This window comes from Triturus cristatus, chromosome 4_2 (assembly GCF_964204655.1).
Source record: "Triturus cristatus chromosome 4_2, aTriCri1.1, whole genome shotgun sequence".
Classification (NCBI taxonomy): Eukaryota; Metazoa; Chordata; class Amphibia; order Caudata; family Salamandridae; genus Triturus; species Triturus cristatus.
In genome coordinates, this window is record NC_140586.1 from 858149123 (window position 1) to 858173547 (window position 24425).

The 24425-nt window shown below is 45.2% G+C and overlaps 1 protein-coding gene across 3 annotated transcripts in view; it reads right to left on the reverse strand.

Annotated features, from left to right (window-relative positions):
* LOC146835264 (neutral amino acid transporter 9-like) overlaps positions 1-24425 on the reverse strand; it is a 519311-nt gene that overhangs the window by 390689 nt on the left and 104197 nt on the right. For all 3 annotated transcript variants that reach the window (XM_085602846.1, XM_085602845.1, XM_085602847.1), the window contains one exon: positions 5834-6049. In XM_085602846.1, the coding sequence (XP_085458972.1) occupies positions 5834-6049 (216 nt within the window). The remainder of the gene's footprint in view (positions 1-5833; positions 6050-24425) is intronic.

Here is a 24425-nt window from a genome sequence, read left to right on the forward strand (position 1 = left end):
GCTCCTCACCCACGCATATAAGGCACCGGGCCAATACACCTGAACAATCGCCTCTCCTTCCCTGCACCCAAAAGACACCTCAGACCAGCCGACCTCGCTCTGACCTCCGTCCCATGCATCTACAGGATCAGGACAGGAGGAAGGTCTTTCTCCTACCTAGCAGCCAAGGCCTACAATGACCTCCCCCAGCGCCTCCGGCAAGCCCCCACACTGACCCTATTCTGAAGGATCTAAAGACCTGGCTCAGCACACAACAGAGCCGCATTTTCCCCAAGCTCTTTGAGACCCTCACGGGTGAGTACTTGTGCTATAAAAACCCTGATTGATTGATTAATTGAGGAAGGAATTTACGTTCCTACTCTGCCAATCTTCTATACATTCTGAAATTTTGGAAAACGAGGCAAGGAGGCCAGGCATTCTTAGTGAGTGCAACTCAGCTATGGAATAAGCTGCCTGTCCCAATGAGAGCCAATAAGAGCCTCCTGAAATTTAGGAAGGACTTGAAATTCTGTCTTTTTCCTAAATAGTTAGCTATGCTTCAGGAAAATATGAATAAGGGATTCATTTAAAGATGTATTTTCAAGCAGCTGTTATTAGTATTCTGAAAGGGTTTATGATCAGCGCCAGGATACCTTTTAGGTGAAAGTATTGCTTTATAAGAGTAATCGATAATAGTAACAATAATGCCGTTTTGACAGGATAACCCTTTTGCCAGGTCCACACCTTCCCTTTTTATACATATAGGTCACCCCAAAGATAGGCTCTGGACAACCTAGGGGGCGGGGCAGGGGGCAGGGGGCAGGGGGCAGGGAGCAGTGTATTTAAAAGGCAGCACATGCACTTTTAAGCTTTACATATCCTGATAGTGAAAAACACTTACGTTTGTTTTTCACTACTGCAAGGCCTATCTCTTCCATAGGATAACATTGGGACTACCTTATTACATTTTATAGGAGTATGTCCTATTTGTGAATAGATATACTTTTCGAGTTATGTGTCTTTGGAATCACAATTGTAAATCCAAATTTATGGTGAAGTTGAAATTTTAAATTGTAATTCTGAAAAAGACTCTTTTATAAAGTTGCCGTTTTTTTTACTTTAGACATTTGGTGCCTGCTGCCTGTCTCTGGTACACGTCTGGGGCTGTGGGGGGCAACTGGCCTTTATATAGTCCCCCTAGACAGCCACACACAATGGGATCTTAATGGAACTGATGGGCCAGGCTGTGTCCTGTTCCCACACAAAGTGTTGCATACCAACCTGTAGTGGGTCTGGAGCCAGGGAAGGAAGAGAGGACCTCTGTACACTTCAAAGACTTGTCTTTGAAGTCTCCCCCACTTCAAAGGTACAACTAGGTAAAAGCACTGGACCTCAGAAACCACCACTTCAGTACACTTCTGGACCTTCCAGGAAGAAGAACTACTGTACTACTGAAGGATTGCCACTCTGCTGGACTGCTGCTTTGCTGGACTCCTGCCCAGCTGTGCTGCCCTGCTGTTTGCCTGCCTGAGTGAGAAGGACTGGACTTGCATCACTTGAACCCTGAGTGACTCCATGGGCTAGCTGGTTGGTCTCCTGATCTGAAGTCTCCAGGACAATAAAAGACTTCCAACTTACGTGCTCTTCACCCGGTCTCTACCTCTGTGAGTCTGCCCAGCCAAGTGGTGCCACTCCAGTCCTGGACCCTTGGATGGGAGGCTTAAGGTGTTTGCTTCAGCAAAATCCACGCCTCCTCTGTCAAACCAGTGCATTGGTGCCATTGCATGAATAAGAAACGGTGCATCGCCCCTTTTGAGTGGATCCGGACGGTTGCATTTCCCCTGTTGCATGGATCGGGACCAACATATCACTCCTGTTGTGCGACCAGAAATGGTGTATTGCCTTAACTGCGTGTATCAGCCATAACGCATTGCCTTCTGAACCACCACTGCACCAGGTCTCTGCGTCTCCATCAACGGCATCCTCGACGACGACAAATCTCTGCATCGCATCTCTGCGCTCATCGGAGCTAACGCATTGTCACTGCTGCGGGGATCAGGACCAGTGCATCGCCCCTGCTGCGGGGATCCACATGGAAGAATTCCTTAGGCTGCATGCCGCATGATAGGCGTTGATGCTGCAAGGGTCTTTGTATCCGGCCTCACTCTATCGCGGCTGGCCTAAATCTTTGACTTTGTACCAGTCCGGCACGACCAGCTATCCTAAGTAAACACTCATTGCTACTAAGGACTGTTTCACAGTTTATTCTTTGAAAATGTATATCTCAAGTTCTACTTATTGGATTTTAGTCATTTTGATATTGTTGTGTTTATTAAACTATGCTGTATTTTTCTAATATGGAGTGGAATCTTTTTATATGGTGTTTTCACTGTTTTACTGTCCAAAGTGTTGCACAAATACTTCACACATTGCCTCTAAGCCTGACTGCTCTGTGCCAAGCAACCAGAGGATGAGCACAGATTAATTTAGGGTTTGTCTACTTCTTATCTACTTCAATCCGCCCCTCTCCAGTTCACCCCTCTCCAATCCAATCCCCCTCACCCCAATCCACCCACTCCTTCTCTCTCATGAAGTGGCTAAGACCTATGCTACTTTCCCTCGGGAAAACAGAGAAGTTGACTGCTTATAATCTTGTTTCACTCCCTCTGAATCTAGGGAGGGCATCACCAGGATTAAGACGCAATCTCTGACAGAACTGCGCACTGTGGCCCCTAAAGTAAAATCAGGTGCACCGACTGATACCGCCTCGTCCATGATTCTGGAGCGTGGCATGGAGGCTATTCTTCTGGGACTTTGCGATCTGCTTAAACCTGTCCTTTAAGACAGGTCAGATTCCCCTGAAGTGGAAACAAACCACTGCCGTCCCTCTCCTGAAAAAACCCACGCTAGATCAAGCCAAACCGGAAAATGTCAGACTCTACTCCCACTGTTTTCTAAAGTAACAGAAATATACAAATCATCAGTTGACATAAACAATCCTCCCCTGCATGCAGACACCTTTGCACTCTGGTGCAAAGGTGCCTGCGTTGGCGCTAAGTTGCTAAACTTAGAGCCATCGCAGTGGGGAACGCAAGGCTGCACCACATTCTTGTAAATATGGTGCAGCCTTGCGTTTCAGAAGTGGAGAAGAGAGGCGTTAAGCCACGAAGGCTAACGCCTCTCTACTCTTCCTTGTACATATCCCCCAATCTGTTTTCCAACCTCAGTACAGCATGGAATCTACATTGCTGTAAGTCTCTGAGTCCTGCAGACTAAAGCAACACCACGGCTCTGATGATGCTAGACCAAAGTGCAGAGTTCAACACCATATCCCATGGCCTTCAGCTAGGACGGCTGTGGTCATACAGTGTTGTTAGAACAGCTCTGAGATGGCTGGCCTCCTTCCATCAGAACGGTACCTTCTTGGTAGTACAACATCTCTTCTCATATGAGGTTTTTCCGCTGCAACAGGGGGTGCCACAGGGCTCAGCATTGAGACCAACACTGTTCAATCTTTATATGGGCCCCCTAGCTGGTGATTGTGAGTTTTGGCTTTGAAATCGTGTCATACGCTGATGACATTCAGCTGGCTATTACGCCAACTCAGGAATAGATTTTTTCAGCTACCCATTTCTGATCTTGCCTGGTCGGACTGACTGAGCGGATGGATCATAGTTGCTGCAAGCTGAACCCTGAGGTGCTAGTGTTGGGGAAACAGCCCACTATCTGGTCCACAGCATGGTGGCCTGATGCATCGGGACCTTTTCCAATACCTAAACAGAAAGTCAAGAATCTCGGCATATGGGTTGACATCAATCTCACCTGTGGCGCTAATGATAGTTCCAAGAGTGAAAAAGGAATGCTTGGGAGGTTGCTTCTTCATTTTCATGGCCTCCAAACTGTGAAACACTCTTCCTCTTGATCTAAGACAGGAAGGCTCCGAACTAGCCTTTCGTAAAAAGTTACACATGGCTTTTCAGGTAAAGGTAGACTAAAGATCTTTATTTCCAGGCCTTTGTGGTGTATGAATCCCTAGCGGGGGACACTCGGATTGGAGCAACCAAGCGATCTATACAATTCAACATAACATCTCAATTCACCCCACTCGGATCTGCACCATTCATTCAGAACAATCTGCCCCACTCCAATCCATTACACTCCAATCCACCCCACTCCAATGCACCTCACCCCAGTCCAATCCACTATACCCCACACCAATCCAATCCGGCCCAATCCAGCCAAATGGAATCTACCTCACTACAATACTCCCCCCACCCCACTCCTATCCAACCAACCCCAATCCAATCGATCTCAATTCAATACACCTCACCCCAATCTACCATAGTCTAAACCACACCAATCCAACCCAGTCAATCCAATCCACCTCATTCCAATCCAATCCACCCCACAGAAATCCAATATATTCATCTCCAATCCACTGCACCCCATGCCAATACAATCCTCCCCACTCCATTCCACCCTACTACACTCGCTCCTATCCAAGCCACCTAACTCTAGCCCACCGCACTTCACCCCACTTCACTTCTCTCCAATCCACCCACCCCTCGCGAGTCCACCACACCCAAATCCACAATATTCCAATCCACCCCACTCCAATCTAATCTACTTCATTAAATCCATCTCACTCTACCCCAGTCCACAACACCACACCTCAGTTCAATCCACCCCACTAAATCCAATCCATCCAGTCCACCACACTCCAATCCACCCCACTCCAATTCAATTCACCCCCACTCCAGTCCAATCCACCCTTGTCCAATCCACCCCACACCAACCCACTGCACTCCCATCTAATATAACCCTTCCAGTCCAGTCCAATCCACCCCCTCCACTCTACTCTAATTCACGCTACTGCAAACCACCCTACTCTAATCCAATCCACCCCAACCCAATCCAATCTACCCCACCCAAAACCAATTTAATCCACCCCAATCCAATCCACTTCATCCCATTTCAATCCACCCCACTCCAATCCAACCCATTCGGTCCACCCAACTCCACTCAATCCAATCCGCTGTATCCCAATCCATCCACCCCACTACCTTAATCCACTCCAATCCACTCCACCCTATTGCACTCTATGCCACTCCACTCTACATCACTCCGTTCTACAACACTGCACTCTATGACACTGAACTCTACAACACTCTCTGCCACTGAATCAATGAACTCTACTCCCCTGTACTCAACCCTACTCCCCCTAATCCATTCTACTACACTCTACTCCACCTAATCCAGTCTATAACACTCAACTCCCTAAACTCCACTCTAGCACACTCCACACCACTAACTCTTAGCCATGCTGAACAGCAGCCACACTGGTGTGCAACATGGCAAAAACACATCGCCAAAGCCAGTAAATCTTGTATAGGCAAGACCTATTGGCTTTGCCAATGTTTTTTATGTATTGCTTTGTGTTAACATGTGATCTTTTACAATAAGATTTGTTCAGGCTCTCAACTCATTTTCCTGGAACCGAAATCTCCGTTTTCTTTAAAAGTTATTACAATGTATTTACCGTTTTGATAACTGCACAAATAAATGAATATTCCTACAAAATTTACCAGAGATTGAACTTGCTTGTGGAAAACATTACACATTGGCATTTCTGTGGGAGAAAATCTCTTCCAAAAATATTTTTGTAGTTAAAAATAAAACTATCTGGAATTCCCCGATTCTGAAACATGTAGTTTTAATTCGATGCATTTGTAGTTTAACACTAAACCGATGTGTCTAACATTACTGAAGATGACAAAATGGAAACATGGAGCCTTATTCCCAGACTGTGGTCACAGAATCATATGTACATGTGAGAGGAAGAAACAATTCTTACCCAAGTTGTTAAACTTTGTGAAGAAGGTGGCAGAGCGGAAGTTCAGCAAAGGCAGCACCAGGATTATGAGGTAGAAGGGAACAGAGTCACGTGGGTGCCACCAATGAGTCCAGGCACTGGTGACTGTTAAGTTATAGCAAGGAATGCGTGGAAAGCACATGACAGGTGTATCATTGTAGCCTTGATTCGGGGCATCCACTGATGCGGCACACGACACTACCAAAAGAGAGAAAGCAATGAGATGAGGGAAGTGGTGCCAGAGAGACCAAGAACAAAGTTAAGTCCATTCCTGTCAGGAGTAAAAGTGCATGTTAAACAAAGCATAGGTAATCAAATGTATGTAGGAGGTAGGCTAAATACGGCAGAGTTCGGGAAAACAGATTGGTATTGCTGCAGTCTCTGATGAACTATGACCTTTGCCTCTGACCTTTGGTAGGTTAACACAATATGGTTGTAGAATAATGTTTGTAGTATTATGAAAGCTTGCAGCATTGCAGTGTACTTTATTTAAGTACATATCATAGGCCTGATTCACAAAGGTAATGTATACTTTTGAGTAAGTTTACAAATTTAGGGGCCTATTTACAAGGACTTTATCTCCGCTTTTTTGGCTTACAAAGCCAAAAAAGCGGAGATAAAACCAGCGCCCTATTTACAAGAGGGTGCTAACATGCATAATCGCATGTTAGCACCCTTTTTCCCAACGCCTCACTTTGCATCTCCAATGCAATGCAAAGTGGGCGTCACTGGGCGTACCCCGGATGGAGTACCTTGCAAATATCTCTGATATACATCGCGATATTTACATGGCAGCCCACATGATTTTAGCACACATTAGATTTTGGCGAAAACTGCAGTTTTCGCCAAAACCTAACGTCTGCTAAAATCCTGACTTAGCCATCCCTAACATAGGGGGTGGGTTCTGCTGATACGACCCTGTGGGTCGTATCAGCAAGGTTATCGCCCCTTTGCAGGGAACATTGCTGGAAAACCAGCGATGTTCCCTGCAAAAGGGCGATGACCTCGCTATCTCTGGAATTTTTATCGCCCTGGAGTAACGCGTTTTTAATAACGCGCTACCAGGGCGATAAATACCAGAGATAGCCTGCGATAATATAATTATCGCTAAGCACGGCCAGCGATAATTATCTCTGGCCGTTGTTAATATGCCCCCAAGTAAGTTTACTACTTTCAGTATTCACAAACTCCCAGTGTAAATTACTATTATTGGGAAAAAAACTGTTGTAAGTTTAGTGCTACACATGGCCAACAACCAGTACTGTAATACCCTCTCATAGAAAATAATGAAGGAAGCGCCTTCAAATAAAACCCCATAGGAAACAATATTAAATTAAATATTTAAAATAGCTGGATATAAATTAATGTTAAAAATATATAAAAATGGTACATATTTATTAAGTAATTATAAAATATGTTAATGCCATATAGCTTATATATATTACAACATACAAGTGGGAATAGTACAAATGAGACCAAACTGTGACCATGTGAAGTCAATGTATTGTCAATGTCAACGTGGAGTCACATGGTAACACTTTTAGTCAATTGTAATTTTGCACCCCGTACCATCTCAGTTTGAACCCAGCTATGTGCAAATCAGTTTTGACTCCTGTAAGGAATAGGTTAAAAACTGGTGCGGATATAGCCGAGTCCAAACTGAGGTGAAATGATGTGCAAAATAACAGTGGATTGGGATATGGCCCCAAGTAATTACCAGTGGCTGAGACTGTTTCAAGCTTTTCATCCATCACATTTTGTTTACTTTGTCCTTGCTACCAAAATGTGTGGCTGCTCTAGGTGCAGAATATTTTCATTGCATTTAACAAACACAGGGGCATATTTACTAAGAAGGGACTAAGCGTGACTTTAGCCTTCTTGGCTTAACGCCGCACTCCGCCACTTCTGAAACACAGGGATGCACCGTATTTGCAACAATACGGTGCAGCCCTGGGTTTCCCACTGACCTGGTGCTAAATTTAGCTGCCTAGCGCCAGCAGAGGCACCCTTGCACCATAGTGCAAGGGTGCCTGCGTTGTGGGGAATGATTGTTTATGTTCAGGAAGGTCACCCTTCCTAAAAATAAACAATCTTAAATGGCGATTTGTAACTTCTATTTGTGCTGCTTTGTGCAGCACACATAGAAGTTGTACCTCGTCATTTTTTAAATAATTGTTTATGTGCAGGAAGGAACATAAACAATCATGCATGGCATTTTGCTGTTTCTATGTGTGCTGCACAATGCGCACGTATACAAACAGCCAAAACAAGGAGAATAATGCATTTCTCCTCGTCGCGCCCTGTTAAGCAGGTTTTCTTCAAAAACATTCTGTAATTCATAATATTGCCACCCTTCAACTATTATTGATAAATATGTGATTAATAGAGTTCAGGTAGTCTACAGCTTATTTGTAGATTTTTCTACAGCTTTTGACAAAGTAGATCAATCAATCAATCAATCATGGCATTTGTAAAGCGCACTACATATCCGTGAGGGTCTCAAGGCGCTGGGGGGGGGGGGAAGCTGCTACTGTTCGACGAGCCAGGTCTTGAGAAGTCTTCTGAAGGTCAGAAGGTCTTCGGTCTGCAGCAGGCGGATGGGGAGGGTGTTACATGTCTTGGCGGCGAGGTGGGAGAATGATCAGCTGCCGGCGGTCACTCTTCGGATGCGGGGGACGGTGGCGAGGGCGCGGTCTGCGGAGCAGAGCTGGCGGGTGGGGGTGTAGAGGCTGAGTCGGCTGTTGAGGTACTTTGGTCCGGTGTTGTGGAGTGCCTTGTGTGCGTGGGTGAGGAGCTTGAAGGTTATCCTCTTGTTGACAGGGAGCCAGTGCAGGTCTCTCAGGTGGGGTGTGATGTGGCTGCAGCGAGGGATGTCGAGGATCAGGCGTGCGGAGGCGTTCTGGATGCGTTGAAACCGTTTCAGGAGTTTGGCCAGGGCTCCTGCATAGAGTGCGTCTCCGTAGTCCAGTCTACTGCTGACGAGGGCCTGGGTGACCGTCCTTCTTGTTTCGGTGGGGATCCACTTGGAGATCCTGCGAAGCATGTGGAGGGTATTGAAGCAGGAGGAGGAGACGGCGCTGACCTGCTTCGTCATGGAGAGGGTAGAGTCAACGAAGACCTCCAGGCCTCCAGATAGGCCTTCCCTGTGGAGGAAATTACTGAAGTTAGGCGTGTCTATAAGTTTGCTAAGAATAATAGTTGCACTTCATACAACCACATGGTGTAAGGTACAAATGGGAGGAGATAAGGGCTTATCCCAAGAGATATCCACGCAAAATGGTATTAAACAAGGATGTTTACTTGCCCCTCTCCTTTTCTCACTATTCCTTTTTTGATTTCCCAGACTGTTTCCAAGAGGTAAATAATTTTCCACCACAGTTATCATCACAAAAAATTCACCTTTTAATGTATGCCTATGATGTGGTTTTATTCGGTCTAACCCCAATTGGACTGCAGCGCAACATGGAGGCTCTTTTTAATTATACTGAGTCACTTTTTAAAAATAAATATTTCAAAAATAGTACCATTCAGGGGAAGGAAAAAAGCTTTACCTTCTACCTGGAAACTAGGAGGAAGAATAATAGAAATAGCATCTACTTACATCTATTTGAGAAGAGTTTTCTCTCAGTACACTGGTACTGCCTCGCACTTTCAGCAGATTGAAAAAAACCAGTATCCCACACAAGTGCTATAAAAAAGTTTTACTACTTCACTGGGAGGCGACATTTTTCAGCTCTCCTCGAAGTTTATCAAACAAAGATTACCCCGATTCTAACATATGGTTTAGAGTATATTCCAATAAGCCGTTGGGGCTGTTTAAATCTCAGCGAGGGAAAATTATTGTGCATGCTTACGACTACAAGCCAAGCCACTCCGGTTCAGGCAGTTCGACTGGAATTAGGGGTGGTGAGTGCATACGTGAGAGAAATGGCAAATCTTGGTAGATGGGCATATAATATACTACATGCACCCAACATTACATTAAGAGCAATTTTACGCCAGGAAACTTTTAAGGCGGACTCGGAAGTATATACTTTTAAGGAAAATTTAGAGTTCGCTCTACAACACTTTCAATGCTCAGAAAGCCGTTTACAGAGCCGGTCCCCAGAACTTCTAAAGTTCTTTTTGAAAAAATCTACCCCAAGGTTGAGCTTCGAAATGGATAAACTTTACTGTCATCAGTTATCGCACTACAAGTTGGTATTAGCTAGTGTGGAGTATAAAGAGTCCCCAAAATATTTGAATTTCACACTGGACCATAAGGTTAGAAGATGTACCAAAAAATTGGAGTGGCAACTTTAATAAAACAGGCAAATGTGACTTATGTAATGGAGGAATCCAAGACTTGGCACATGTTTTATTTGTCTGTCCAAATAGTAGTCTGGTTGAGGCGCATTCACGATTTTTAAAACCTATCTGTACAAAACATATTATTCTTAGAAATATGGATTTGATTGAGATCATAAGAAACCCTCCTGATGAATTTGTATGCTATAAAGTTTTTAATTTTTTTAAGTGTTATTTCGGCTATTTTAGAGATATACAAGCTAAGAACAATAATCAAGTTTGCTTTAAAGTTTTTATGATACATTGTAATATAAAGAGATTGGTAATTTGTACATGTTATTTTACTATATTGTGGATTTCAAATGAGGTCTAAAACAATAAAAATGTCAATGTCCTTGTCGCGCCATGTTAAGACTATGGGGCATATTTATAATAACTGACGCATCCCTGCATATCAGCAGGGATGCACCAGTTATTTTGCGCCCCAGCTCCGCCACCATGGATGCGCCGCATTTATAATGCGGCGCACCATGGGGCAAAAACGGCACAGATGCATCACGCATCTGTGCCGTAAAAGTGGCGCATTGCTGGAGTTGCGCTGCAAGAGCGACGCAGCTCCAGCAATGCTCTGGGGGGCCCTATCTGCACAATGCTGCGTCAATCCTTACGCCTGCTTCAAGCAGGTGCAGGGTTTTGACGCAGCATGGGCTCAAACGTGACTGAGTGAAATCTTGTAGATTTCACTCAGCCACTTTTAGGAGGCATTCCTGCGCCGGAACGCCCCCACCTGCCCTGGAACGCCTACATGTGGCGCAGGGCTTTACAACGTGACGCAACTCCCAGATGTGTCACGTTGTAAATACCCCGCACCATGGCGCAGGATTTGCGCCGCTGCTGCGTCACAAAAGTGACGCAACGGCGGCGTAAATGAGGCACAAGTCAAACATAAATCTGCCCCTAAGTTTTCCCTAGTCTTAATTTTGGCGCTGCCCCATATTTACGCCATCCTTGTAAATATGGGGCAGCATCAAAATGAATGGGTGTTGCGGTGGAATGCCCATGCCAATACCCATTGCCCACCACTTTCACGCCAAGTTTAGCGTGAAAGGGTGCCTTCTTTACAAGGCAGCGTTAGGCCACGTCAGGTGGCTTAACGCTGCCTTTTAAAAAAGGCGAAGCCAGTATCGCCACAACATCCCACAAAGTGATGTTATGGTGGCTATAGTGGCATGTAAATATGCCCAATAATGTTGACATTACACTATAGGCTTGTTGCAGCCCCTGCCTTTCAGAGGAAACGCCAGCACCAGGCCGTGGTAAAACTTCCTGTGTGTCCCCATGCCCTGTATGTATAAGCTGGTGTCTGGAATGCTGAGAGTGAATGATGCAATAGAATGTTAGTGTGGAGTGTGGAGTGGAAGCCAGAAGATAGTGTAGTGTAGTCCTAATAGTACCCTGTCATGCAGGACCTACGCTGTTTGCGGATAACATATACTGTGGGTCTGGTGGCAGACAGACTCCGTGCACCCCCACCGCATATGTTAGCCTATGGTTTGCATTAGCTAGCTCACAGTGCCACTAGAATCTCCTGCTATCAGAGAGATTAGATTTTGTCAACCTCAGAACACAATAACCTCAGACTCTTGGAAACAATATACTACTTTTCACCCTGTCCCTCGTGCTTGCTTGTTTTGCTCTCAGAGAGATACAGAGAAGAAACAGTTGAGTATTTTTACAATAAGAGTTTATTGTACTGGAGTTCTTCTCATGTAGAATAAGTGCACTGTTACAACTGTAACACAGTAGCAGAGATATAGAACCAGCAGTACAGTGAATACAAATGAATAGTATTGTTCTACCATTGTTCAATAGTTACGAACATATACATAAATATGAAAAGCATTTATAAAATAAAAGTGCTACTCCTAAGATGCCTGACTAGATGTTCCGTGATTGTACCGAGCATGTAAGTAGGTGCGAAAGAGCTAGTAAGCCCAAGAGCCTAATGTCTAAGAGCCAAGAATCCCGCTAGGATTGAGTCGAACCCCCATACCTGAATAGTGAGAGTGTGGGACTTCATCCTGGACTTGAGCTGGATACCCCCCAAGGGATCGTCATACCATTGTCAGCTGGAGCTATGGCATGCCGGAGCTGCAGCGTCTCTGGTCAGTGTGTCGGTCTTGAAGTGTCGGTTCCCTCCTGCCTTCTGATCACAAGAGGTGCTGTATTTATACAGTCTATATACGTGTGCTACCCATTGTTCAGTATGAGGTATGACGTTGGGGATTAAACCTTGTGCGTCGATGGGAGAGTTGACGTATGCCTCCTGGAGAGTGTACTCATCAATTATTCATATATGCTAAGGATGACGTCTTAGCAATATCGTTGGGAAAAACCCACCCTCGCCATGGAACTAGGGGAAAGGTTTAGTCCATAAAAGGCTACAGTCCTTATAAGGCGTGATGTCCCTATAAGGCATTCTGTCCTTATTTGGAGTTATGTCCTTATAAGGCTCGTTCATATGAAATAACGGGAGCTGATGTTGGGAAAGTGTACGATGTTCCCTGGACTTATATTAGGGTACCGATATGAAATATAACAATAGGGTCAAAGGAAGGATTGAGCCCTCAAATAACCTACCTGCTGCAGCTGTAACCAAAGTGATTATCATTAGATACAATCTCTAACCAATCTCTAACCTCTAATATCTAACCTTACAATGTACTCAAACATATGTATCCTTAGTGAGGTCAACATATAATTTGACAAACTTAATATACTACACCCCCTTTGCCATCCTCGATGGCCTAAGCACACACAACCTACAACAGCTCATTCCAAATCCCACAGAGATCACTGGAAACAAATTAGGTATGATATTCACCAAGCAGAACTAGTCACGTACAAGAGAGGTACTCCAGTCATGTGGTCTAACCACTATCTGGTTTCCTTCCAACACAAGCCACCAAAACTCACCCCAACTAAAATGATCTTATCCTCAACAACATATCAATCTTGGAACAAGTTGAATATAAAGGATCTAAAAAACCTGCTAACCTCCAACACATATCTGGTCACAATAAATTCAGTATAGACACTACATTTGGCTCCAGAAAGCTTTTGATCTTCTAATTCCTCTGAAAACATCTATGCAAAACAAAAGAAAACACACCCCTTGGATAAATGCAAAGTGGAACAAAAGATTAAAAAAACAAATTGCTAAACTGACTCGAAACAAACAACTCTCAGGACAAGAAATACCTACCCAGACACTACAGAATATACAAGTCATCAATCAAAAAGGCAAAACCCATACTATTCCAATCAAATCTACAATACCAAGCATGCTAATAAGGAATTTTATAAAATACTCTTAGAAATTCATAAGTCAAAATGCACAGAAGCTACCTACCCCGTTTCTCAAGAATTTTGTAACAAACTGGCAAATGACTACACAGCTAAAGCAAACACGGTGAATTCTTATTTAAACAATAAAAAAGCCAAAAGACCCAACCCATTTCTTACAAAACCCTCTAGGGAAAGGCAAACACAGCCTCTTCACTTCTTCAAAGAACTATGGCCAACAGAACTTTTGGATCTTGTCAAAGCGAGCAAGTCAGCAGACTCCTCCTCTCACCCTAGGCCACCTCAAATCTTTAAGAATATTCTACAATCAGCTTCTGCAGCCATCCCAATCAGAACACTCATCAACAACTCCTCAACAATAGGATAACTATGTAAAAAGGCATATGTACACCCATGATTGGAAAATCAAGACCCTGATAACTACAGACCCATAGCAAATGGGCAAACTTTTAGAAAAAGCAGTTTTCGCCCAGATATCACAATTTATTGAAGACACTTACATACTTTGCAACTTCCAAACTGGATTCCGCCCCAGAAGAGGTACAGAATCTGCTCTAATCTCTCCCTGGGATGACCTTATAAACACAAAAGACCACAACAGGGTTGCTGCCCTATTTCTCTTGGACTTTTCAGCAGCCTTTGACAGTGGATCATGACACACTAATCAACAGACATGAGGAAGAAGGAAGAGAGGACACAGCTCTCAATTGGATCATATAGTACCTACACAATAGAACACATACCATACATACTTCTCCATTCTCATCTGAACCATACAGCATTATAGCAGGAGTCCCTTAAGGCTCAATTCGTGCTTTTCAACATTTATATAAAAACATCATGGCCAGATCTGATCAATGCCTTTGACTTCACCTGCTATATCTATGTAGATGACATGCTGATATTTCTGAAATTGGAAATCCCAAAGCACATTGAAACATCAAAATACTTCAGTTGTCTCTGGGATGTTGAATAATGGATGACATAGAGCCACTTCAAATTTAATGTCTGCAAACATGAAATACTCACCTGTGGGAACTGGAAAACCTATGATCCTCTCTGAGCCTAGCCTGATGATCCAAGACCACGGCCAAACATTTCTAGGGAATTACCATGGACACCAAGCTGTCAATGAATGCACAAGTGGATAAGTAGCAATTCTTTATTTTACTCCAGGAAAAAATGACGACACATCTTCCCACACCAAGGATTCCCTCACATAGTGTAAGCTACCATCTCTTGTCCTGTCCAAACGGGATTACTGCTACATATAAAGACACAAGCACACATCTCCCCTGCCTTTCAGGCCCTACACTGATTACCAGTTGTCAGAAGAGCTACCTTAAAACTATTTTGTATCACACACAAGCACTACAGGGCATATACAATGGCAAAACAGGCTATATTTGATATGATGGTTTTGGTTTTAACTGAACTCAAATATGAACTACTAAATCAAAAATTGAGTAGTTCTTTGATGTTGTATACTCTATATTTGGATGTAAAATACTTTTTATCAATAAGAAGATTTAGGTGTCATGTAAGATTACTCTTTGTATGTATATTTTTCAAGAAAAAATCAACAAAGATAACTGAAGATTTGATATGAATATTGTCTTATAATTGATAAATAAAATTGTCTCCCTAGAAGCTCAAATTGGTTGATCACTCCTCATCAGGAAGACAATCAACGAATACATGCAACAAAGGAGCCTACGCTCAAGAATGTCTCCCAGTCTCAACGTCCTACATACAAGGAAAAAACATGGATGTAGCATCTTTCTCTGTTCAGGCAGCCAAATTATGGAATTCACTACATACACATAAGTCCCACTGGCGACCAGCTTACCTTCAGAAGATTAGTCAAGAGTTGTCTCTTTCCCACATGACAACTATATGCACAACACATCATTGTATCTCAATAGTATTCTCAGACAAGGGAGTAGCCAGAAAATGTAAATATCCCCTACTTGGAACTAAAACATTTTACTCATAATCTTTTTATTAAGGGTTTTTGGCAAAATACAACAGAGTGCAACAGTGTCGCCAGAAGCAATTGTGATAGTACAGGATACAAGTCATTGTGCAGTAGATAAGCATAACTGGAAGCCAAGAACATTGTGCAGAAGTAAACAAAGCATGTATCAGAAATATATGCAAGAAAATCTTCTACTTCATGTCCTGCCGCCTAATAATGAAAAAGAAACATAGAAACATCAAATTACAACAAATATAGGTCAATGTTATCCACACAGCATTACACAGTGTGAGCAATGTCGTTTACATGTGTAGTTTTCACATACAGCGGATGAGAGGAAAGGGGTTTGATAGTGAAGTCAAGTGCTGAGGAAAGGTTAGTCAAAGAGCTGCAGTGCCCTGAGCTTTGGTGGATTGAAGCAGGTGAGCTCCAAGCAGGACAAATACTGAATTAGAGGTTGCCAACCATGTTAAAGGTTAGTTTCTGTCCTGGCTAGGTTGTGTGAAAGTTGTTTCATCTCCATTACGTGCCAGAGACAAGTGAACCATTGGGCGATGGAGGGAGCGGTTGTCTTTTCCATGTTAATGCTACAAGTTGCTGTGCAGCATTTAGCATGTGGCTTATGGGTTTCCCATCTGCGTGGGTCATCACCTCCAAGGCAAGGGGTCAAAGCCCCAGGACAACTGTAATGTAGAAGGGAAGGAGGTGGTACCCTATGGTGGGTTTTATGTGACCCGAGATCCCATTCCAATATGTGGTAATGAGACTGCAGGACCACCAGATGTGACAAAATCCTCAACCACATGTCTGCAGCGCCAGCAGAGGGAAGACATGGAAGGGGACACATTAGAGAGGTGGGCCGGTGTGTACTACCATTAAAAGATATTTTTATAAGCCATTTTCCAGTGAGATAATCTTCTGTAAGTTTTAGGTATGTTGCGCCATAGGGTGTCCCATTGCTTGGGCGATATGCCCTCTGTAGTGGTAACCTGCTAGTTAGCATGATAAGTGTGCATTTAATGGGGTGTGGAAAGTTGGAGGGTCCAAGATATATTGGAAATGAGCCCCTTAGAGCCATCACATGTTCTCACCAATTTTTTGAAAGTATAGGCCCTCAGAATAATTGGAGGAGTGTAACGACAATGTAGTAGCTGGCAGTCCTGCAGCCTCGTTATGTCAGGGAGTTAGTAATTGGCCTTGCATTTTTCAATGATTTTATGGAGGTTACCACTAAGAGGTCCCTTAAAGTCCTATAATCCCTGGCCGCCCATCTAGGAAATGATTGTGACGTTAGTGTGGGTGCAAAGTGAGGATTGCGTGTTTGGGGGAGCCGGAGATGGTGAAACCACTCCTCAGTGACAATCTGTTCCAGATGTCTAGCACAGCCTTGGTGGGGGTAGCGATATAGGCACTGCACGGCCGGGCTAGCTTGGGTAACCAGGCTGGGTCCTAGAGGGGGCATTAGGCCACTGACAGATCTATATGCAACCAGTGCTTCTCACTCCCGCAGACCAATATGTATTGGAGGTCGGCCACTCAGTAGTACTCAAGGAGATTAGAGCATGCTAGTCCACCCTCTCTTTGGGCTGCATCAGTGAATAACTGGAGATTCTCTGCCGCTTACTATTCCAAATAAAGGAGCAAATATCTAGCTGTAAGCAAGTGATTTCATCTTGGGGGATTGGAGTGGGTAGGGACTGGAAAAGGTACAGGGTCCGAGGAAGGACATTCATTTTTATTACATTGATAGGGCCCAGCCAAGAGATGTGATTGGGCTTCCAGCATTGAAGATCTGCCAGAATCGACTTTTGGAGTTGTGGTTAATTGGCCTGTATCCAGGGTGACAGGGTAGGAGTTAGATTGAGAATGAGATATTGGATTATAGTGGGGGCCCGTTGGAATTGTGTCAGGGTTTACAGCCCAGAAATTTCCCATTCGGTGACAGTAGGATTAAGTGTGTAAGATTTAGTCATATTGATTTTGAAGCCAGAGACCGATTCAAATGCAGCAAGGCTGTCTACAATAGCTGGCAGAGAGGTAGTGGGTTGGGAGATAGTAAGCAAGAGATCATCTGCGAACAAGCTAATCTGATGATCATGTTCCCCGAAGGGAATACCCGCAATAGGAGCGTTGTGCCGGATGGAAATGGCCAAGGGTTCAACGGCTAGGGTGAACAGAAGGGGTGATAATGGACACCCCTTACAGGTGCCCCTTCACATGTCAATGGGATTCGTGTGTTGCCCATTGACATGGATGGTAGCCATTGGGGCATCGTATGAAGCCATCATTTTAGTAATCATACCCATTCCCAGGCCAACCTTACCCAGAACCGCCAGGGGGAAGGACCAGTCCACCCTGTCGAAATCCTTCTCCGCGCAGAGTGAAAGAAGGCAGGCTGAGATGTTGTGACATTGAGTTTTTTCCATCAAGTGTACCACCCGACGCATATTGTCTGCCCCTTGCCAGTGGCGAATGATTCCCACCTGGTCAGGGTCGATAAGACCAGAGAGATAGTGTTCCAGCATAGTGGCAGATATATTTGTAAATATTTTTTGCGGCCGTGTTGAGAAGAGCTATGGGGTGGTAGGACAAGCAGTGGGTTGGGTCCTTCGCCAGTTGGGGTATAAGGTATATTTACGTTGCTGTCACGGAGAGTGTGAGGCCCATATCCTGTGTAAAGGAGTAAAACAAATTTAACAGGTGGTCCTGGACATTAGGGAGAAACATTCTATGAAAAAGAGAAGCCCATAAGGACCTGGGGTTTTACTGAGCAGGAGCGATTGCACTGCCCTACGCAGCTCCTTGAGTTCAATCGGAGCATCAAGGATCTCTGAGTGCTGGGGATGGATGGGATCCCAGTTGTATGCGCTCAGGTACTCTTCCATCAACGTCGGGAACATTTCATCAGATGTGTAAAGTGCCTGACAATAATCATGGAACGCCCGTTGACTGTCCTGTTCAGAAATTGCCTGGTCCTCACCCCCACTGTGTTGTTTTACAATGTCTGCAAGCCAACAGAGATCCCATCTTGTTTCACCCTTCATAGCATAGATTTAGCGCTAAGAGGAGCGTTCAGCTCTATTATTTCTATGAGCTTGCATTTGGCCAAGTAAAATGGCTAGCGGTTTGTTGCGTCTACTGGGGGCACCTGGTCCTGCCATCCAAAGCTTTAATCTCAGTGGACATATTTGTCTCTACTAAACGAGCTTCTCTCCCCCAAGCTATAGCTAAATTACCTCCCTTGTGATCGCTTTAAACCTGTCCCACAGCATAAGCAGCAAACTATCCGAGAGGGCATTCAGTTTCGAAGTACTCAGTGATCCCCCTACAGATCTTGGCCACATCCACCAAGTCTCGCAGAAGCGCCAGTGCTGTGAGCCTTTCGAGAGGAGGTGGTTTTGGACCACACCAATTCTACATGAGCGTGATCAGAAATGGTGATTTCCGAGATGTCCACCATGTCGAGGGTACCAAGGAGGGAGGGAGTTAAGAAAACATTGTTGATGCATGAGTATGATATATGGACATGGGAATATAAGGTGTAATTACATAAATCTGGATGTTTGTAATGCCAACCGCCTATGACGCCCAGCTCAGTAAACAATCTCACGCTTGAGCTGAGCAGACATAGCCCCAGTGCCCTGGTAGGTGACCTCACACCTGTACATGGCTGGGTCATATACTAAATTAAACTCCCCGCCAACTATGATGTTGCCATTCTCCCTTTCCAGCTGGTCCCATATTGTGCGCCTGAGGTAGAGGTCCTGTGTATGGTTGGGGGCACATACGTTGAGTCGTGCGATTGGCTTTTTACCCATAAGCATACTCATTTTCAAGTAGAAGCCCTCTTTATGGGGCAGAAACCTGCCTTGCACAGAATACCCACCCATGCATCTTAGTGGATGTTTGTGCCCAGTATCGCAGAGGGTATTTCGGGTGTGCCAACCAGTGGCAGTCAGCCCGTAGAAGATGAGTCTCCTTAAGGAGAACCACATCCGGGTCATGTTGAAAAATGTATCCTCATACCTGTTTACACTTGCTAGGGGAGTTGATCCCCCGAACGTTTATTGCAAGCAACTTAGTGCCCATGTTTGGGTCTGTGATGTAGGTGAGTGTACAATGGCATCATGATGTACGTAGGGCAGCAGCAAGATTGGGCCTGGGTGGAAGGAACGGGCCCCACTGAGAACACGCACTTCCCCCTGGCGTTAGAAACATGCAGGTTGGTAGACCCTTGAGGTAGCCAACTATCCAATAAAGGTGATGGGAGTGACATACTCCATTAGTGGCTGACCAAAAAAAGGAAAATAATCAAAGATACCCAAAAATAGTGAGCCAACAAGGTCCACCAGAGTCTTCTGCATCCTGCGGAGATTGGCATGGGTAAGCACAAATTCCGCATGAGAAGTCACCCTCTTAGAGTGCGAAGCGTGGGAGGCAGGCCCGGTGTTTTAGTCTGAGTCTCGGTATGTCTCAGTAATACAGGGAGCCAAAGGTGGAAGAAGCTGGGGAGGTACCTTTCCTCATGTTCTGACAATATTGGATAATGTTGCGTTTGGTCTCCTGGGATGCTGCTTCCTGCGGTGTTTGTCCGGGTGATGGGGCCGCACGATAGTCCAGATGGTGCGTAATCCTTCTTTATTAGGCGAGCGAGGTGGAATGTGTCTCTGTCCTGAGGATAGGCTGGTAACCCCAAAAAATGTTTTGCCTCTGCCAGGAGAAGCATTAGAGAATATTTATCTCTCGCAGGCCCTGCAAAGCATTATGGGACGATATTCAAGAGTGCAGTGAATATTATGGTATCCAATATCAAAACATTCCATAAGGGGCAGGCTCTCCGGCTCAGCTGAGAGCTTATACTATTATATTTACTGCACTCTAGAATCTTGCCCCATAATGCTTTGCTGGGCCTTTCGTTGGCATTGTATTTTTGCCCATAACTTTGCTTGCGGTGGTCCTAGGAGGATGGGACCACCACTGAATCTTTCAGCATGATATGCTCTTAGTGTTCAATCACCTCTCTCATTGCCTGATATTTTTCAAAGTTCATTTTTGTGAATTGATTATATGCTTTTTAGCATGTAATGGTAAAGTAGATTTATCAAAGGGTCGTGGGTGTACTAGTTAACTCCGCTACGTGGTAGAGTCGGAAATCGATTCCGTGTTTTCAATGTAATGCATGCATATTTAACAAATCTCCGCTAGGGGAGCGGTGTTCACTGCCCACGGTTAGTAAATACAGGAGAGTACACCGCCATCTTGGCAAGGGGGCACCACGCAGCCTGTAGGACCCGGCCTAGTGACTCTGCAACTCGTCACCTGAGAGCAGTCTGATGTGTGTACACAGCGGTGAGAACTGGTTGAACATGAGCACACACATCTTCATACTCCTGGCCCCTTCATGACCTTACCAGTGGGGGAGCAGCTTAAGGGGGCCGAGTTCTGAGAAGGGGAGTGTGCTGCAGAATGCCAGTGGGCCTCTCTCTCCCCCCTGCTAAACTCCTCTTGCGACAGTGGCACAATCTGTAGCAGCTTCAGCGGATACTCACCGGCCTTTACCGAGACTATGGGCCATGAGGCGGCCCAACCCTAAGACATAGATAGACTGATGCACACAGCGTGGCTGGTTGGTTGCAGGTTGCACTTGGAGCCGGGATCTATCCCAGTTACACCGGTCATCTGGACCCCTCTGCAGGGATACCTATCGGACTGCCTGCACCTACAATTGTTGTGGTCTGGCTTCCTCCTAAGACTTCTGTGACTCTCTGTTACAGTGAGTATCCATCTCCCAGTCCCAGGGACTGGCTTGGGGAGTGCGATTGGAGCTTTCTACCTGTTTTGAGAGTGTGCCTGACAAGGGGTCAGTGGCTCCAGGTCTTGTAGTATGTGCAACCCGGGGCTGCTGTAAACTGGTTACTAAAGCATGACAGTTCTATCTGCTCCACCACCCCCCTTACCTTGTTGGATCCCACGGGAGCCTGGGGGAGACCGCACCCTTGATGTGGCAAGGATAGACATAGGCCCTCTGTGACCCTCTTCTTGGCCCCACAATAGGATAAAACCTTATTCTTTTGGGGACCCTCTTGCTTCTACGCAACTGCGTCAAATTGACTGGAGTACAGTATGAGGCGGTCAGTGCACCTTCTGCAATGGAGCAAGGGTTCCATCTTGGACCGATCTAGAATCTCTCCCTGGCACCCCTGCACTCGGACACTATGCCTTGTTTCAAGTCAACCAAAGACACACCAATTGGGTCCACCAAAGACAACCCAGTAATCTCACTCTGGAGCAAAGTCCCCCCAATAGATGTGGAGACCTCTACCAGCGTGGCTGGCTCTGTGACCCTAGTGCCTATCTCACAATGCTATATGGATAATTTTCTCCAAGAAATCCCCTCTGAAATAGGCTCACATAAAGCTGACTTTTAAAGCTTGCATTCCAAGACATTTGGCTCTGAGATAGAGCAGCATGTGGATGACCTGAAATGAACAATGGATGTTCGCTCAGAAGACCAGGAGGTGCTATGGCGCAGGGTAGCGGCACTCAAAGACCAACAAATAGAACTAAAAACAAAGCAGGAAGACTTGGAAAACAGGAGTCACGGAAACAACATACACATCAGAGGGGTGCCCAGGGGAGCAGAGGGCAGCAACATTTTTGCCTTTACAGCTGAGCTCTTACAGACGATTAGTGGAGATAAAGAGGCTACCCTGGCCTTGGATAAGGCCCATTGTCTGACATCTGCACCCGGGCGAGCTGACTTAGTCCCTGACATCCTGACGCAAGTCCACTTCTTTACAGACAAAGCATCTATCATGCAGACTTTCCAGAAGCAAAGTGTTGCGGGGATTCTGCTCATGCACAGAACTATGCGCAGGAAACCAGGACCTCGGTGAATTATGGTGTACCAAAAAACTCACCTCAGTGCCCAGAACTCCTATCCGACTAGCATCAGTGTCTCATTCGTTCTCCGTACTACAGCAAAGCTACCAATGATTAGACAACCCAGAACATGCGACTTAGGTTACTCTCAGGAATGGTGGGAATCAAGAACACTCTTTCGTTTTTATTCTCATATCAGTCCACAACGTGAGTAATCAGAGACACGGAACAGTTTAAAATGTTTGGGCCATATTATCAAGGAATGCGATAACATTATTGCCGCTTTAGCGGCAGGAAACTGCCGCTATAGCGGCGATAATGAGCTTGATAAAGTGCCCTTGTGAATTCCAATAGAAGTCCATGTTCTGGTGTGAACATGGGCTTCTATGGGAATTCTCAAAGGCACATTACCAATCCCATTATCACCGCTTTAGCGGCAGTTTCCTGCCGCTAAAGCGGCGATAATGTTATCGCCGTTCCTTGATAATTAAGGGTGGGCAGACAACTCTGTTCCGCCCACGGAATGTGCAGAGATTTGCCCTTCCGCCTTCCGCGATAATAGGCGGAGAAACAAGGCAAATCTCCGCACACTCGGGCATAACGGAAGTTGGCCGCCCGCCTCCCGCCCGCAGTATTAAATACATTAAAAAAGCTATTTTTAAATAACCTTACCTTATCGGCAGCGTCCCCGGGCTTCCATCCTTCTCCAGCGGGTCAGTATGTTGCAAAAGCCTCCAAGAGGAAGTCATTGTAATCATCAGTAAAGGATTCAGCCATCCAATCTAATAAAGTAAATGAACATACATGTTCTTCGATAGCCGGAGCCTCTAGCACCATCAGAGGCAAACTTGCGTGTTCTTCGAGATAACTTCTTGCCAGGAAGTCATGGGCCGCTGCACATATATACCAATTTCATAGGATTCCATGCGCAGCCGCACAGGCCATAATCCCGATACCAGAACAGTCCAACTCATGAGCCACTAAGGGACTCATCAGTCGATCATAATCTGGGGAAGGAGACGCCGTGTTTGAGAGGCACAAATCCAGGGCCCATTCAAACGAACAATCTAGGCAATGGAAAACAGGTTGCACGCAAGTAAAGTATGAGAACCGGGAGGACCATCCATAGGCTACACTCAATGTGGCCAGAGCTAGTGTTCCATAGTATTAAAGCATCCGGTTGCGAAGTTGGAGCAGCCGGGGAAGGCTGTCGTGTGACACAGATTGTGCAGCCATTGCGGAGCAAACAAATCAACAGCAGCACACCAGCAGTCAAGGCGAGGATTAATGGGAGCCCGCCAAGACGCTGGAAAAAATAGAATGAAAAAATGCCGGTATCACACCAAATTTAGTTTGGAACAAGGTCACAAGGCCGGAGCCCACAACTTTGAAAAAGTGCACCAAGCCAGTTGTTGACGAGGCATTGAATATAGTGTGAATCAGAGCACTGAAATGAAGTGGGAGATCAGTATTCAAAAGCACATGCACCTTGGTATGGGTGTTAGCTACGTGAAGGACAAATGTTTCACAAGTTAGGGCAACTTCTTTTTGGGACAGTAGAGCCCTTATTCTGCTCATCTTGTTGAACTCTGCTTTCAAGGGGGCATATCAACAACAACCGTCGATAATTATCTCTAAGCGCACTTAGCGCTAGGATAATTATCGCCGGCTAGCGTGAATTTTTATCGCTGAGATAGCGTGCTATTAGCAACGCTTATCTCAATAGCGATAAAAATCCTCACACTAACAGGCTAACGTGAGATTATCTCTGGAAACCCAGCGATAATCTCACGTTACCTTGTTGATAGGGACAGGCAAACTTAGCCATGATATCCTCCTTCCATAGGATATCATGGCTAAGTCTGAAAAATACCAGACGTAAAAAAGCAGTGTTAACCGCGGTTAGCGCTGCTTTTTTTGTCTCTAACAGGGTTAGCGACATTCTTGATAATAGGAGAAATGTCGCTTAGCGACATTTCTCCTATTATTTTACTCTGGAACGCCCCCTTTGCATCTCATTAGCGATGCAACGGGAAGCGTAGAGTAAAAGGGTGCTAACAT